At 37.6% G+C, this 15,107-nt stretch overlaps 1 protein-coding gene across 1 annotated transcript in view; it reads right to left on the bottom strand.

Annotated features, from left to right (window-relative positions):
* CENPC (centromere protein C) overlaps positions 1-13,485 on the bottom strand; it is a 68,670-nt gene extending 55,185 nt beyond the window's left edge. The window contains exons 1-5 of the mRNA XM_011940289.1: positions 13,223-13,485; positions 12,044-12,090; positions 9,026-9,096; positions 7,893-7,987; positions 729-828 (exon numbers count right to left, since the gene is read on the bottom strand). Of these exons, the coding sequence (XP_011795679.1) occupies positions 729-828; positions 7,893-7,987; positions 9,026-9,096; positions 12,044-12,090; positions 13,223-13,240 (331 nt within the window). The 5' untranslated portion in view covers positions 13,241-13,485. The remainder of the gene's footprint in view (positions 1-728; positions 829-7,892; positions 7,988-9,025; positions 9,097-12,043; positions 12,091-13,222) is intronic.
* Positions 13,486-15,107: the final 1,622 nt, after the last annotated feature.

Genomic DNA, 15,107 nt, shown 5'->3' with positions numbered 1-15,107 from the left:
CATACAAACACATATGCTTTTTTTTTTTTTTTCATTTATGGGCACCAATTAAGGTATAGAATGATTCAAAGGCTACTTCAGCAGAATGATAGGAGTAATGACTAAATTCTTATTTTAAACCTTTATTAACTCAATGGAGTAACATAACACTCTTTTAATCTGAAAAATGAAAATAAATAAAACTTTAAAAAGTAGTATCGGCCGGGCGCGGTGGCTCAAGCCTGTAATCCCAGCACTTTGGGAGGCCGAGACAGGCAGATCACAAGGTCAGGAGTTTGAGACCATCCTGGCTAACACGGTGAAACCCCGTCTCTACTGAAAAATACAAAAAGCTAGCCGGGCGAGGTGGCTGGTGCCTGTAGTCCCAGCTACTCGGGAGGCTGAGGCAGAAGAATGGCGTAAACCCGGGAGGCGGAGCTTGCAGTGAGCTGAGATCCGGCCACTGCACTCCAGCCCGGGCGACAGAGCAAGACTCTGTCTCAAAAAAAAAAAAAAAAAAAAAAAAAAAAGTAGTATCACATATCACTGACTAAAGGAAATGGAGAAGAGAGAAAAAGAGCACTGACCATGGAGCTGTAAGGAAATCAAAAACGAATTCATCCATTTCACAATTCACAATTCTGTCTAGGCTGACCCTGACCTTCATACTCAAAGCAACACATGCACCATTAGCATTTCTCACTTTTTAAATATATCCAAGCAAATAATGTTCATGGAATGCCACCAACCTGATCTGTTGGTGGCTTCACTTGGTTCCACAACAAACTGCAGAGAGGCTTCTTTCTTCCTTGAAGAAACTGGAACTGACTTTGGATGTGATTTCTGGCACTAAGCACAGAAGAAATACAACATTAGAACTATTTTATTAACTTATCAATTCTGATGAAATATATTTGTTTTTTAAATGGGGGGAAAAACAAGTATTCTAAAACAAACCAGCTGTTAAGAGTTTTATACTACTTTTTATTTTATTTCTAAAGTAATAGCTACTTTGGAAAACAATTTGGCATTATTCAGCAAAGATGAAATTTCATACAACCTATCACAGAAACAATATAGCTCTAAACAGCAAACAACTATGTGGATAGAAGACTGAATAAACTTACTGAATAAATATAGTATAGATATATCATAGTACATATGTAACAGTGGACCAAATAAACTACAATAATATAAATTGTTATTTTAACCAGAAAAAAAAGCAAGCTGCAGAAGTACATAACAATCCTATCTATGTAAAGTTCAAAATAGCCACATAAAACACTACAGTATTTAGAGATTCATTCTGCAGGAAAGAGTTAACGTAGCAGGCCTGATATATTTAAAGGGCTAGCTTACAGGGCTACCCCTTGGTTGGCATCCAGAAACTTGACTTTTAGAATGTTCCCTCCATTACTAACAGACAAGGTTGCACCTGCTATGCCAGCCTGCCTAGACTGTTTGCATAAACACTGTGATTTGTGGTGAACATCTGCTTTCTTTCCTTCTGGGAGTGTGTAAACTTTTGGTAGGCATAGGGTGCTTATGGGACCAACCCCCAGTGAAAACAGGCTGAGTTTCAAAAGGCTTCTCTGAGGAGAAAGAATATATACACGTTACTGCATTTCACTGCTGGAAGGAATGAGTACACTCTATATGGCCTGTTGGGGAGCACAGGAAGCCTATACATGAATTCCTCCAGACTCTGCTAATCTGTATTTTTCCCTTACTGACCCAGCTGTGTATCCTGGCTGAATGACTATAAGAAGTATCAGTCATGAGTTCAACTATATGTCAAGTCTGCCGAGTCCTTTTAGTGAAGCACCCAAATGTGGATGGTAGTGGGACTTCTGTCACAAGTGGTAGCAGAAGTGTGGACACAGTATCAGCACAGTACAGAAATGAATAAAAGACAGGCTGATATGGTTTGGCTGTGTCCCCATCCAAATCTCAACTTGAATTGTATCTCCCAGAATTTCCCTGTGTTGTGGAAGGGGCCCAGTGGGAGATATCTGAATCATCAGGGCCAGTCTTTACCGTGCTATTCTTGTGATAGTGAATAAGTCTCCCGAGATCTCATGGATTTATCAGGGGTTTCCACTTTCGCTTCTTCCTTATTTTTCTCTTGCCACCACCATGTAAGAAGTACCTTTCGCCCTCTGCCATGATTGTGAGGCCTCCGAGCCATGTGTAACTGTAAGTCAAATTAAATCTCCTTTTCTTCCCAGTCTTAGGAATCTCTTCATCGGAAGTGTGAAAATGGACTAATACACAGACCCACTACACTGTTGTTGAGTGACCACAGTATGGAATTCAATTCCATAAAAAGACAGAGGCAGGCTTTCATTTCATCTCTGCTGCCTCTTAATATCTCATTAAAGATTTTTAAAAACAAACTCAGAAGGATGAAGAGAAAGACAAAGGAGTAGATGAGACATGCCAGCAAACATTTTTAGGTTGAAAAGCAAATTACTGGTAATTAAGCAACCCAGAGAGAATGGAAACATGCTAGCAACGGAGAAAACCCAGAAGCAGACAGATTACTGTTTATGGATAAACCTATAAAGATTAGTAAAACTGCAAGACACTGCTAAAAAAAAGGGGGCAGGTCAGATGCAGTGGCTCACACCTGTAATCCCAGCACTTTGGGAGGCCAAGGCAGGAGGATCACTTGAGGTCAAGAATTCAAGATCAGCGTGGGAAACTAAGCAAGACCACATCTCTATGTAAAAATAAAAAATTAGCCAAGAGTGGTGGTGCATGCTTGTGGTCCTACCTACTCAGGAGGCTGAGGCAAAAGGATCACTTGAGCCCAGAGGTTTGAGGTTGCAGTGGGCTATGTGCACGCAACTGCACTCCAGCAACAGAGCGAGACCCTCTCTCAAAAAACAGAAGGGGCACGTAAACAGAGGGTGTTAAAAGTGTGTACAGTTGAATGTGTCTTTTGTCACAGAAAAAAAAAAGTGTGTATAGAAAGTAGTAAAACTGGCTGGGCACAGTGGCTCACACCTGTAATCCCCATACTTTGGGAGGACGAGGTGGGTAGATCACCTGAGGTCAGGAGTTCGAGACCAGCCTGACCAATGTGGTGAAACCTTGTCTCTACTAAAAATACAAAAATTAGCCAGGCATGGTGGCAGACACCTGTAGTCCCAGCTACTCGAGAGGCTGAGACAGGAGAATTGCTTGAACCCGGAGGCAGAGGTTGCAGTAAGCTGAAATCACGCCACTGCACTCTAGCCCAGGAGACACAGCGAGACTCCGTCTCAAAAAAAGAAGGTAGTAAAACTGAGAAGCCCCTCCCAAACCTATCAGGAGATTAGATATTTACTCTCGAGTTTCTAAATCAGAGAGACTGTGACATTAGTGGCATAAGACACAGCTGAAGTTAAGGGCAATACATGAAAACCAGAGATATTAAGTAGGAGCATTCAAACTGCACTTTCCCCTCTGCCACATCTGACTGAAACTGAAAACAATCGCAGTTAGACTCCAACAGCCAAGTGGGAGAGATTTCTTTGTCAGAAATACTTACCAGGCCAAGAGGAAAGAAAACTACAGATATTAACACCTGGACACCAACAATGAAATGGACCAAACTACACCATGGTGACATCCACCAGTTTACAAATTTTACCAGGCATAGAGAGCTTCCAGTGCATTTTAGTTTCCCACTTTCAAATAAGAAGAGACAGCTAAGGATCACCAGACATATGAAAAAAGGCCAGGTAAAGAGAAAAGTCAGTAAAAAAGGTACTTGCAGAAAACAGAAACTGAAGAAATATGTATGAAAATGGTTAGAAGAACCTAAAGTCAAAGAATATAATAAAAATTTAGATCACTAAAGACAGATGACATGATCCTAAAAGCCTGCAAAGAGGAAAAAAATAGTCACAAACGATCATGGAATCAAAACAGTATTCTCAACAGAGAAGCTAAAATAAAAGCAAGCAACATTTTTAAAAGTCTAAGGGAAAATATACCTGACTAAAAGGGAGGCTTGACATGAAAAAAATATATTATTTTTTAATTAAAGGAAAATAATTTCTAATCTAGAATTCTGTACTCACCCAAATTACCCATCATGAAGGTAAAACCATGGTATTTTTAAACAATTAAGGTCTTAAATTCTCAGAAAGCTACTAAAGGATAAGTCCCACCAAAAAAGGAGAGGCCAAGAAAAAAGGAAGATTTAAGATCCAAGAAATAAGAGTTGCAATTCAGGAGAAAAGCAAAGGGACTCCCTGTGATACAGGGAGAGTACATGAGAAAACCTATGTGACAGGTCTAAGGACAGATTGCAGAAAAAAAAAAGAGCAGAGATGGAAAAGCTGAAAATGATAAATTAATGTGTCTACATATACTAAGACATTTATACTTAGACTTTTGTCATAGAAAACTGGTGACGAATCAGTCATAGGTGCACAGAAAGTCAAAAATGGAAAAACTAAAATTAAATCAAGAGAAAACTAAGAGCTGTAAATAAAGAAAATTTAACCATTAGTACTCTACATAGCTGTGACTACTGAAACAGTCGTAATAATACCGTAAACACTAAATACTAATCCTAGTAAAAATTATGATGTACTAAAGAATGGAAGTTTATGTGTTGTGGCGGGAAGTAGAAACTATATGACAAATAGTCTAAATTTCCATAGTAGAAAGCCAATAAATAATAGCAAAGACTGAAAAAAAAAAAATCCAGAAGCAGCAATATAAACATTATTTAGAAATATGGAGTCAAAATAACTGGAAGAAATAGCTAAGACTAAAAAGTTGGACTTGGAGGAGGAAAAGTGGGGTCTATTGTTTTTTTGTGGAATTTATGGAACTATTTTAACTACCATGTACATAATGCCTTTGAGTTTTAAAATCATTCTTCCAACAAATTAAGAAGAAAATTATGTAGAAAGATAGGGAACAGAATAAAATAGTGAAACAGAATAGACTGCTGATTCTTTGAAAATGCTAATGACAGAAAAATACCTCTAACAACACAGATTATTTAAAAAGGTGAAAATCACCAATAAAAAGAGAGTACTAGGCCGGGCGCGGTGGCTCAAGCCTGTAATCCCAGCACTTTGGGAGGCCGAGACGAGCGGATCACGAGGTCAGGAGATCAAGACCATCCTGGCTAACACGGTGAAACCCCGTCTCTACTAAAAAATACGAAAAACTAGCCAGGCGAGGTGGCGGGCGCCTGTAGTCCCTGCTACTGGGGAGGCTGAGGCAGGAGAATGGCATAAACCCGGGAGGCGGAGCTTGCAGTGAGCCGAGATCGCGCCACCGCACTCCAGCCTGGGCGACAGAGCGAGACTCCGTCTCAAAAAAAAAAAAAAAAAAAAGAGAGTACTAACTATGAGGCAGATCATAAAGTTAACTATACACAAACTGAGAAGAGAGGAAATGTTTCAAGAAAATTATAAAATGTCAAAACTGGTAAAAGAAATACAAAAAATGTAATAGATCATTAAATAAAGTGGTAATCACAAACACCCCACCAAAACAGCCCCAACCATATGTTTTACAAATGATCTAAATTTTAAGAAACAGATCATTTTTGCTTAATCAATTTATCCCAGAAAACAGAAGAGAAAAACTAATTTCTTTTATGAAGCTCGGTTGTGTTTCAGTTAAAACCTAAGAAGTCGTATCTTATTTTACTTAAAGACAAACAAATATGAAGTAATAACTAGACCTAGGAATCTCAAGTTCTCAAACAGAAAAGCCTGTAAGATAGGTAAGTCTTAAGTCTGATTTTATTTTCAAATCAAGTAAACAAATTCCATTTCTTATGTGGAAGGCCTGGGCCAAGCTTGCTGCATGGAAAGGACCTATCTGAAAAAAAAAACCCGAACACCTACAAAGTCTCTGTTGTTTGGAAGCATCCATCTCAAGGATTAGAAAAAAATCAATAATATAAAAATAAAAATAAAGAATATATGAAAAATAAAATTAAGAAAAAAATAATGAAAGTAAAAACAATCAAATGAGAGGACCAACAAAGCCAAACTTGGTTTTCTGAAAGACCAAAATTGATAAACCCTGACAAAACTAATCAATTAAAAAGACAAGGCATAGCAGGCGCAGTGGCATGTGCCTCATGAGCAGTAGTCCCAGCTACTCCTTAGGTTAGGGAGGATCACTTAAGCCCAGGAGTTCTAATCCAGCTTGGGCAACATACCAAGATCCCTACATCTAATTTAAAAAAAAAAAAAAAAAGGATAAGGCATAAATAACCAATGTCAGGAATAAAAAAGGGGATATAACTGTAGATCCCACAGACATTAATAAGACTGTAAAAAGACAAGACAAAGAGAGACATAAGACATATACAGACACATTCTAAATCATTTAGAAGACATTGCAGTGGACCTTGGCTTTAGAGCACAGAGTCTTGCTCTCTCTGTCTTACATGACTTAAATGTATAAATTTTCAAAATGTCTTAAAAGGGACCAGATTTACCCTCCTGCCTGAATCAATTTTAAAAAAAGAAAAAGTACACAAGATTCTCAAGAAATATGAAACTGAAAAACCAAAAAGAATGATTCTTGAGATGGTAAACAAATGAGGTGAACCCTCTCATCACCCATTTCCAGGATGTGACACACAGGAGAAATCCTCAGTTGAGGAGCCAAAGCTGAGGATTCAGGAAGACGAAAGTGGTTAGAATTTGCAGGGTAAAGTACTGGACAGGAGACAGTTACATAGAGAAAACTGCAGAATGTGCAGATCTCTCCCAAGCATTCAATCAAATATTGATCAGAGAAAGTGTTGTAGGAAAACCAGAGAAAGAACCACCTGAAGCCTTGAGGGGGAATATCCTCCCAGTTACAAAGGACCATTCCACTTATGGAAAGTGGAAAACCTCCATAAGTAATGGGACACAGTAGAGAACAATTTTGCCTCAGAAGGAGAGAAAATTAGCTATAGACTATATTTTGCTAGCCTTTATTGTTTCCATGGCTTCTCATATCTCTAAAATTTGTTTCAATTTTTTTTTAAATAGCTGCCTTAGCAGGAGTGTTAGCCTTCTGTGACTTACTGCATTCTACCTAGAAGAGGAACCTCTAGCATAACCTTGATACCAAAGCCCTGTAAGAACATTTAAAAAAAAAAAGACAGTATTACTCATAAACATAGATGCAAACATCTTCAGTTATTAGGCAAACCTAATTAAAAAAAGTTAATACTTTATGACCAAGTCAAGTTTATCCCAGAAAACCTCAAGTTGCTTTAACTTTCAAAAACCACTGTAATTTATCATGTTTCAGAAGGCCTCTCAATTCTGAAAGAAATGGTTTTGTCTTCATTCCTTGGAACCAAAAGGCTACATATGTTTAATATGTTGATTGCCTTTTACAGCTTTCTAGTAAATGTTATTTCTAGCACTATATGATTTTTCTAATTGTGCTTTTGAATAATTTGCCTTAGATTAGCTTCAAATACTTTATTTGAAAGTCTGCTATTTAGTATAGTTAAGTCAACCAATACTTTATTTCTGATCAAACTAACAGCAAACAATTAAAATATATAATCAATAGAAGATTGATTTCCCCGTATAGCAATGAAGTGCCTTCATTTATTAGAATATAACCAACCCTGTCAACCTGATTAGCAACTTCGATTGCTGCCCATTTTCCTAAAAACCTAATTTGAGTATTATTTTAGGGAGGTGAAAAATGTTTGTCATAATTTGATAATTCTAATTCCCATAACCCCAATTCCAACACAGAAAATATCAAATAAAACTTTTCACAAAATACCTCCAAATTTTACAGAAAGTTAATGGGAATATAGAATTCTCTTTCAAGAATAAGACTTACAAACAACTAAAATATACATAAGTATACTGTGTATACCTTTATTGATTAAAATATTAAACCTATACCAGCTCTTCCTCATCACTTACCTCTTTGCTTCGTGACTGAATACAAGTGTCTTTTATTTTGTGTGTGGAATAAAGCACTGATTTTGTAGAATTTGTACTAAAATCATTGGCAAGACCTAAAACAAAAGTATGAAATTTTCAAAAACAAGATATAGTGTAATATCTATTAGTTACAATTAAAAGTAGCTGTATATGACATGTGAAGAACCATCTGTTGACTCACTGACCACAATTAGCTACAATCAAGTAGAGACCTCAGTTCAAGATTCAAATGTTCCTGAGAAGCATCAGGAAATGAGAAAAGCAAACAAAACACCTGAAGTATCAATACATGCCAGTTCTTCTTTCAGAGCTTGTACAGAAAGCATTCTTTTCTATCTGCCCCTATTTCTTTGGGTGGCTTATTCTCTTATTCCAATACCTGCTGATGCTAATCAGCAACAGGAAAAGTTTTTGCAGTAATTTATGACTTCCTTAAACAGATATGTAAATCATCAAAGATTATCTCAAATTCTCCAGCGATTCCAACAATTCTACACATCTGTTTTCACTATCTATTTTTTCTGGCTGGATGCAGTGGATCATGCCTGTAATCCCAACACTTTGGGAGGCTGAAGAGGGCAAATTACTGAAGGGCAGGAGTTCAAGACCAGCCTGGCCAACATAGTGAAACCTGATCTCTGCTAAAAAATACAAAAATTAGCCAGGCTTGGTGGCACACACCTGTAATCCCAGCTACTTGGAAGGCTGAGGAACAAGAATCACTTGAACCTGGGAGACAAAGGTTGCAGTGAGTTGAGATAGCACCACTGTACTACAGCTTGGGTGACACAGTGAGACTATATCTCAATAAATAAATAAATAATAAAATACTTTTTCTTATGTATAATTATGTATGGACTTCTAGATTACAGTAATCTAATGTGAACTAAAGGGGATGACAAATTATTGTCAAATTATTATTTTTGTAAGTATTACCCTAAGTACACCAGAAGGTACACAAAGGATTGCATATGAACTCAAAATACCAGGGAAAATATTTTACATATATTTAAACTCTAGAACATACTTGCTGCATCTGATATTAATTACTATGACAAATTCATATTTTCATCCATCTAACCCTCAAATTCCATCTTGAAATGAAGCCTTACTTTGTTCTTCAAAACAGTCTTGTAAGATTTCCAGAACATTCTGGCCTTGCTGTGTGTTAATGTCACGTGCCCTAATAAAGAAAGGAAAAATACAGCCTATCATTTTCAGAAGATATTTCTTTACATTACCATCTATTTGAAAATTCCACATCTCATTATAAAATATTAATTTACTTAATATGTAAAATATCTTTACTATCTGAAGACAAAACAAGTACTTGAGGGTCTATACATTCCCTGAAGTGAACTCTTTCCTTCCTAATAAGAATTAGTATATCATAATCTACATTAATAATTAATATTTCTTAGTTGAACAGCCATGTCTAAAGCTGTTTTAGATTACTGCTGTATCTCAAAAATACAAATCTTTTTGAATGAATCCAATCAGTCCTGAAATGTTTCTTTAACAGACTTTACAGTCACATCTCCAAATAACATATTCCTCCCTATAAATTCTCAAATGCATTTTTGATTCAGTATCATTGATTAATCTTAACAGTTTATGAATAAGCATAAATTTTAATTAAAAATTATATTGAGCTTGTAGATTCACACACAGCTATACAACATAATAGAGATCCCTTGTTCACTTTACCTAGTTCTCCTCAGTGCTAATATTTTGCAAAACTAGAGCATATTATCACAATCAGGATACTGATATTGATAAAATCTACCAATGCTATTCTGATTTCTCCAGTTCTACATGTACTCATTTCTGAATATACTCATGTTTGTATTTATTTCTAGACAATGTATCACATCTGTAAGTTCAGATAAAACAACCAGAGTCAAGATACTGAATAGTTCCATCATCACAAAGATCCTCTCTTGTCCTTTAGTAATCATAACCACCTTTCTCTCATCTCCTTCCTGCCTCCTCTCATTCCTAACCTCTGGCAACCACTAATCTGTCCTCCATTTCTAAAATTCTGTCATTTGGAAAAAATATGTAACTAGAATCATACAGTATGTATCCTTTAGCCCTGGCTTTTTTCACTCAACACAATTCTATGGAAATCAATCCAAGTTGAATGTATCAATACTTCATTGCTGTTTAGAGTCAAGTGGTGTTCCATGCTATATGTGTACCACAGTGTTTAATCATTTACCTGTTGAAGAACATCTGGATTTCAATCAGTAAAAAACTGACATGCATCTCTAACAGGGTGGACAAACTTTTGCTTAAAGGGCCAGATAGTAAATATTTTAGGCTTGTAAACCATAGTTTCTGTCACAACCAGTCGACTCTCCCATTCTAGCCGGAAAGCAACCACAGACAGTATGTAAACAAAGAGGCATGGCTGTGTTCCAATAAAAAAATTGAAACAAAACCTGTGACAAAACATTTGGCTGGCCTATCAGCCAGAATTTACTGATCCCTGATCTACAACATTCCTATTATTCTTAAGAGCTCGAAAAGTACTATATATGCAGCATAAGTTACTTTTGGAGCTTTGCAGAAATACACATAATTGGTCACTTCCCACAGACCAATTTAATCAGATTTCCTAGGGTGACGGAGGTAATTCTGATGTGCAAATCTAGTTAAAAACCACTAGCTGAATCCTATGCCCTCATTTTGCAGATAGGCTAACTGAAATCCAAACTGGTCAAATGGCCTACCTCAGTGTGTAAACCTAATTAGTATTAGTGGCCAGTTTTCTACCAGAATATATATAGGTGACTGTTACAAATTCTGGCCTTGACACCACCCCCAAAATACCACCTACAGCTATAAATACACTACTATTACCTATTTCAAGGATGAGATCCAGAAAGATCAGATTTTTCCAAGGTGATAATGCAGAGTCACTATTAGAACACAGGTCACATTAGTCTAGGCAACAGCTTTTTCAAAGTTTATCAAATTCATCTTTTCTTCCCCCTTGTCATTATTACCTTAGCATAAAAGCACCTCCATCATGTCTAGATTACTACAACCCCTTCCTTAAGCTACTCTGTAAACACCAAACATCTTTGCTTTTTTAAATGTGTGAGTGTGTGTTTACATCAGATAGCCCTTATTCCACAGATGATTTAGGACAGCTTATTCAAACCTGTAATAGATACCTAAAGCTTAACATATCCATTTTATGGCTCAATCCAACTCATACGGTCTTGTTTTCCACTTCTACCCAACATATTCAACCTTCTTAAATCAGGTCTCTGCTACCGACAAATGTATGTATTCCTACTTTGGTTCCTTTGTTAAGTTACTTTCTATGTCTGGAATATACTTTATCTTAGTCTTTAAATACCTAACCTATTCAAGGTCCACCAAAGTTACACTACAACTTTAAAGCTTTTCTTAATACCAACAACACAGAAATCCCTAATTTCTCACGTGGCTGTCTGTACTGCAAGTTAATGCCTAATTATATATAGGCGTACTCTCTATGATACACAAGTCATTACTTCAGTATTATAAGTACTAATTTTTGTCCATTAAAGTATTTCACAAATGTACATATGCATCTTTCCAATAGAAATGAAAGCTTCTTGGAAGCAAAATAACATACTTCTGTGCCCCATCGGACCTACTAAAATCACAGCTCAATAAACAAGATGTTATTCACAAGTAGATTTTTAACTAGAATATTTACTTTTTACAGGTTTTACAACTAAAAGAAGGACCAAAACAACCCAAATAAGCATCCAACAAATAAATGCATGACAGCATGTATTATTTTTCTTTTTGCCCCACTGAATAAGCTACATCCTTCTAATTTTACCATTTGATTCATTCTACAAAATGCTTTTTCCATGGCAGTCATTTAGTCAGAACTGAGACTCCCTCTTCTTGGTTCCACTATTTTATCAGGTGAATTTCTTTTTTCACAGCCACAAAGTCATTGCACTGCTTGCATTAACATTCCATCAGTATAAGATGACTACCCTTAATCAGTGGGCATAGAAATCATTATTTTAGTCAGAGGTGATAGTTTTTCCTTTCTTCATTTAAAAATCTATTAACTATGAGAATAAAAATAATCTTAAAAGCTTAAGCATATAAATCACCTGGAAGGTCGACAAAATCTTCTTCTGTAGCCATTTTTGAGATGATCCTGAAAGAAAAGTAAATCATCAATTTGGTTTCTTTAAGATATAGCAGAATAAAATTTATTTTCAAAGTAACTTCATCCAGCGTGGGCATGCTATACACCAAACATCTTCTAAGGGCTCAAAACAATTCTAAGGTTATGACAGGCATTTAAAAATTGAACGGCCGGCATCTAGTAAGCTTTATTCCGCTTCTCTCCCCACAGTGAGAATGGCTTTATTGCTTTTTTCTGATCATATATAATGTAAACAATATATGTGCTCATAGTAAAAAGTATAGATTATGTTATTCTTTCGTAAAAACTCTTTATGTTTATATGTATAACATCACATAATGGGAGATCATCGAAGCCGAAGATTTTCTTAGAAGAGGAGATAAATTAGAAAAGAAATGATACGGGTTTGATATAGCAACCATAACCAAAGTATTAAATATAGAATAGTGAACACCAAAGAAGTCCAGAAATATGTAAACAAAATATGAGTTGCCGCCCCCATTAGTCATTCACTAATGACATTTTAAAAGGTAAAAGCTTGTACCTTTTAACTAATAGCTGTCTTTCAGAACACTGTCGATAACTGATGCTCCATATATCAGCCTCAAGAACTGCATATAAGGCCACCATTTTGACAGAAAAATTGAAAACGTCAAACTATTTCGAGACATACTTGTTACATAATCTGTTTCTCCCAACTAGCAAGTGTGACGCAAAGACACATTTTTAAGGCGTTTCAATACTTCTACCATGGGGAGAAAAGTATTTGGAGGCCTAGGAACTGGAGTTAGACTAAAAAGCAGAAGCCAAGATCGCGCCACTGCACTCCAGCCTGGGGGATAGAGCGACACTCCGTATGGAAAACAAACCCCAACAGAAATCACGAGCACCTCTCAAGAGTAAGACGCAGGCACAGACGAAATGAAGACACGAAAACTTAAGAAATAATAAAAGTACAGTAAATTAACTCCGGTTATCGACACACGATCACACTTGATTTCAAAAATTCCTGCGGCTTTCCCACTGAAATCCCTCATGGACCACAGTTCCAGCCTAGCATTTCCTCCTCCCCCTCCTCGGGCGCCCGTGTCCCCAGCCAGCCGCTCAACCGCTTGCCTGGAGCGCGAGGGCCCGCACTTACCAGACCCGACGCAGCCATGTTCCGGCCCCGCTGAGCCAGCGCAGGGGTCTGAGGTGGAAGCCCACACGGACCACAACTCCAGGAGGCCGAGCAAGAAATGAATAGCCACACTGCCAGGCGGCGGCCAAGCAACACCCCAAAGTCGAAGGCGACCGCCGCGAGCGCCGCGATCCGGAAGGCGCGCGCTAACAACACTTCTCGGCCATTAGCTCCGCCCTCAACAAACAAGAAAGCTCGGCGCCTGCATGAGTTTGAACCCGGCGGCACATGCGCAAAACGGGCTGCGCCGTCCAATAGGAAGCAAGCGGTTCGTGAGCTCGCCCCTTCTTGCTCTAGGCCAATGGCCCTCCCTTCCGCAGCTCCGCCCGCCCCATCTCTAGCTGCTCTGCTCTTCCCACCTCCCATCCACAGCGCCGCGTCGGGGATAGGCGCGGAAGTGGGCTTTTATTTGGAAGGCACGGTCATGGGAACCGCTCCTTGTGCCCAATGTAAAACTTCTCAACAGTTCTGTTAAAGAATAATAAGTAATACTTGGAAGGATGAGAGGTAGAAATTGAAGACTTTTTTTTTTTAACAGAATCTTTTTTTTTTGAAGAGATTGTTCTAATGCAAATTCGTCAGCCACACCCAACCCATCTAACCATCATCTCTGAAAATAATTGAATAATTATGTGTAATAATGGTGATGATGGCTTGTACTCTTTTTCAAGTATGTGGGTGATGTTTTTATGATGCATTGCCAACAAATGACCCACATAAATAGCTATCATTTAAGTATGATGCACTGAAAAGAATTCTATACTGAATCCTGAAACCTGTCAGCCAATGACTAGCTGTGTTATAGAGAGCAAAATTTCGGCACCATTCTGGGTGTTTCCATAGTGATAGAATGGAAGTCTAAATTAGACGCTCTGAAGACTTCTCAACTGACCAGTGTATGATTCTATGAAGCTGTGTCTTATTTTATTATTTAATTTAAAATTACAATAAAATTCTAATCAGAAAGTAGTTTACTCATTGAATAAATACATTAATCAGGAGTTGAGCTAATAGATTTTTAAAACATGTAGTGCTTTAACAAATGCTGTCACCTATGAAAGCCAATTTTTTATTTTATTTATTTTTTTGATAGGAAAGAAAGAGGAACTATGAACTGACAGAAATTAGGCCTGGATTGCACTCCATTCCATTAATTCTGCCATTATGGGCAACTAAGTTATCTGTTCCTTAATTCTCTTGTCTGCAAAATGAGAATAATATTAAGTGGTTGAGATGTTGTAATTGAATAATTCCTGTTAAGATCTAAGCACAATGTTTGGAACAGGGTAAGAATTCAATAATAAAGCTATTGGAATCATTATGGAGACTTTTTTACTATGTTTGGCAGTTTTGCCAATCAGTCCACATTATATTGTTATGCCCAGACCGTTTATTCCCCCAAGAAGACCACCAGAGTCCAGAGTCAAAGCCAAGCGGCAAGGATCTTTAGTGCAAGTTCGAACTTGGTCCCTCCGTTCCACAACATACAAGAGGGCCCTGAACAATGCGTGTGCTCACTTTTTATAGCCCGATGTAAACAGGATATGTAAGGTTACAGAGAGAGAAGGGAATTCTTCTGGTTACAGCATTACAATTGGTTAACATTTTGAATTTATACATTTAGCCGTTTCCCATTGGTTTCCCTGCTCTTAGTACAAACGGTTGTAACCTTATCGGGGGACTCTCCAGGTGGTGTTTGTCAGTACTGGGCCCTGGAAGTTTGGAATGTTTACACTGGGCCCTGGAAGTTGAGAGATATATGGTGTTTGTACTGGGCCCAGGAAATTGAGAGATATATGGTGTTTGTACTGGGCCCAGCAAATTGAGAGATATATGGTGTTTGTAC

This window comes from Colobus angolensis, unplaced genomic scaffold (assembly GCF_000951035.1).
Source record: "Colobus angolensis palliatus isolate OR3802 unplaced genomic scaffold, Cang.pa_1.0 Scaffold189, whole genome shotgun sequence".
Classification (NCBI taxonomy): Eukaryota; Metazoa; Chordata; class Mammalia; order Primates; family Cercopithecidae; genus Colobus; species Colobus angolensis.
Note: the sequence above shows the minus strand (reverse complement) of the source record. Positions and strands in the feature narration are given on the sequence as shown.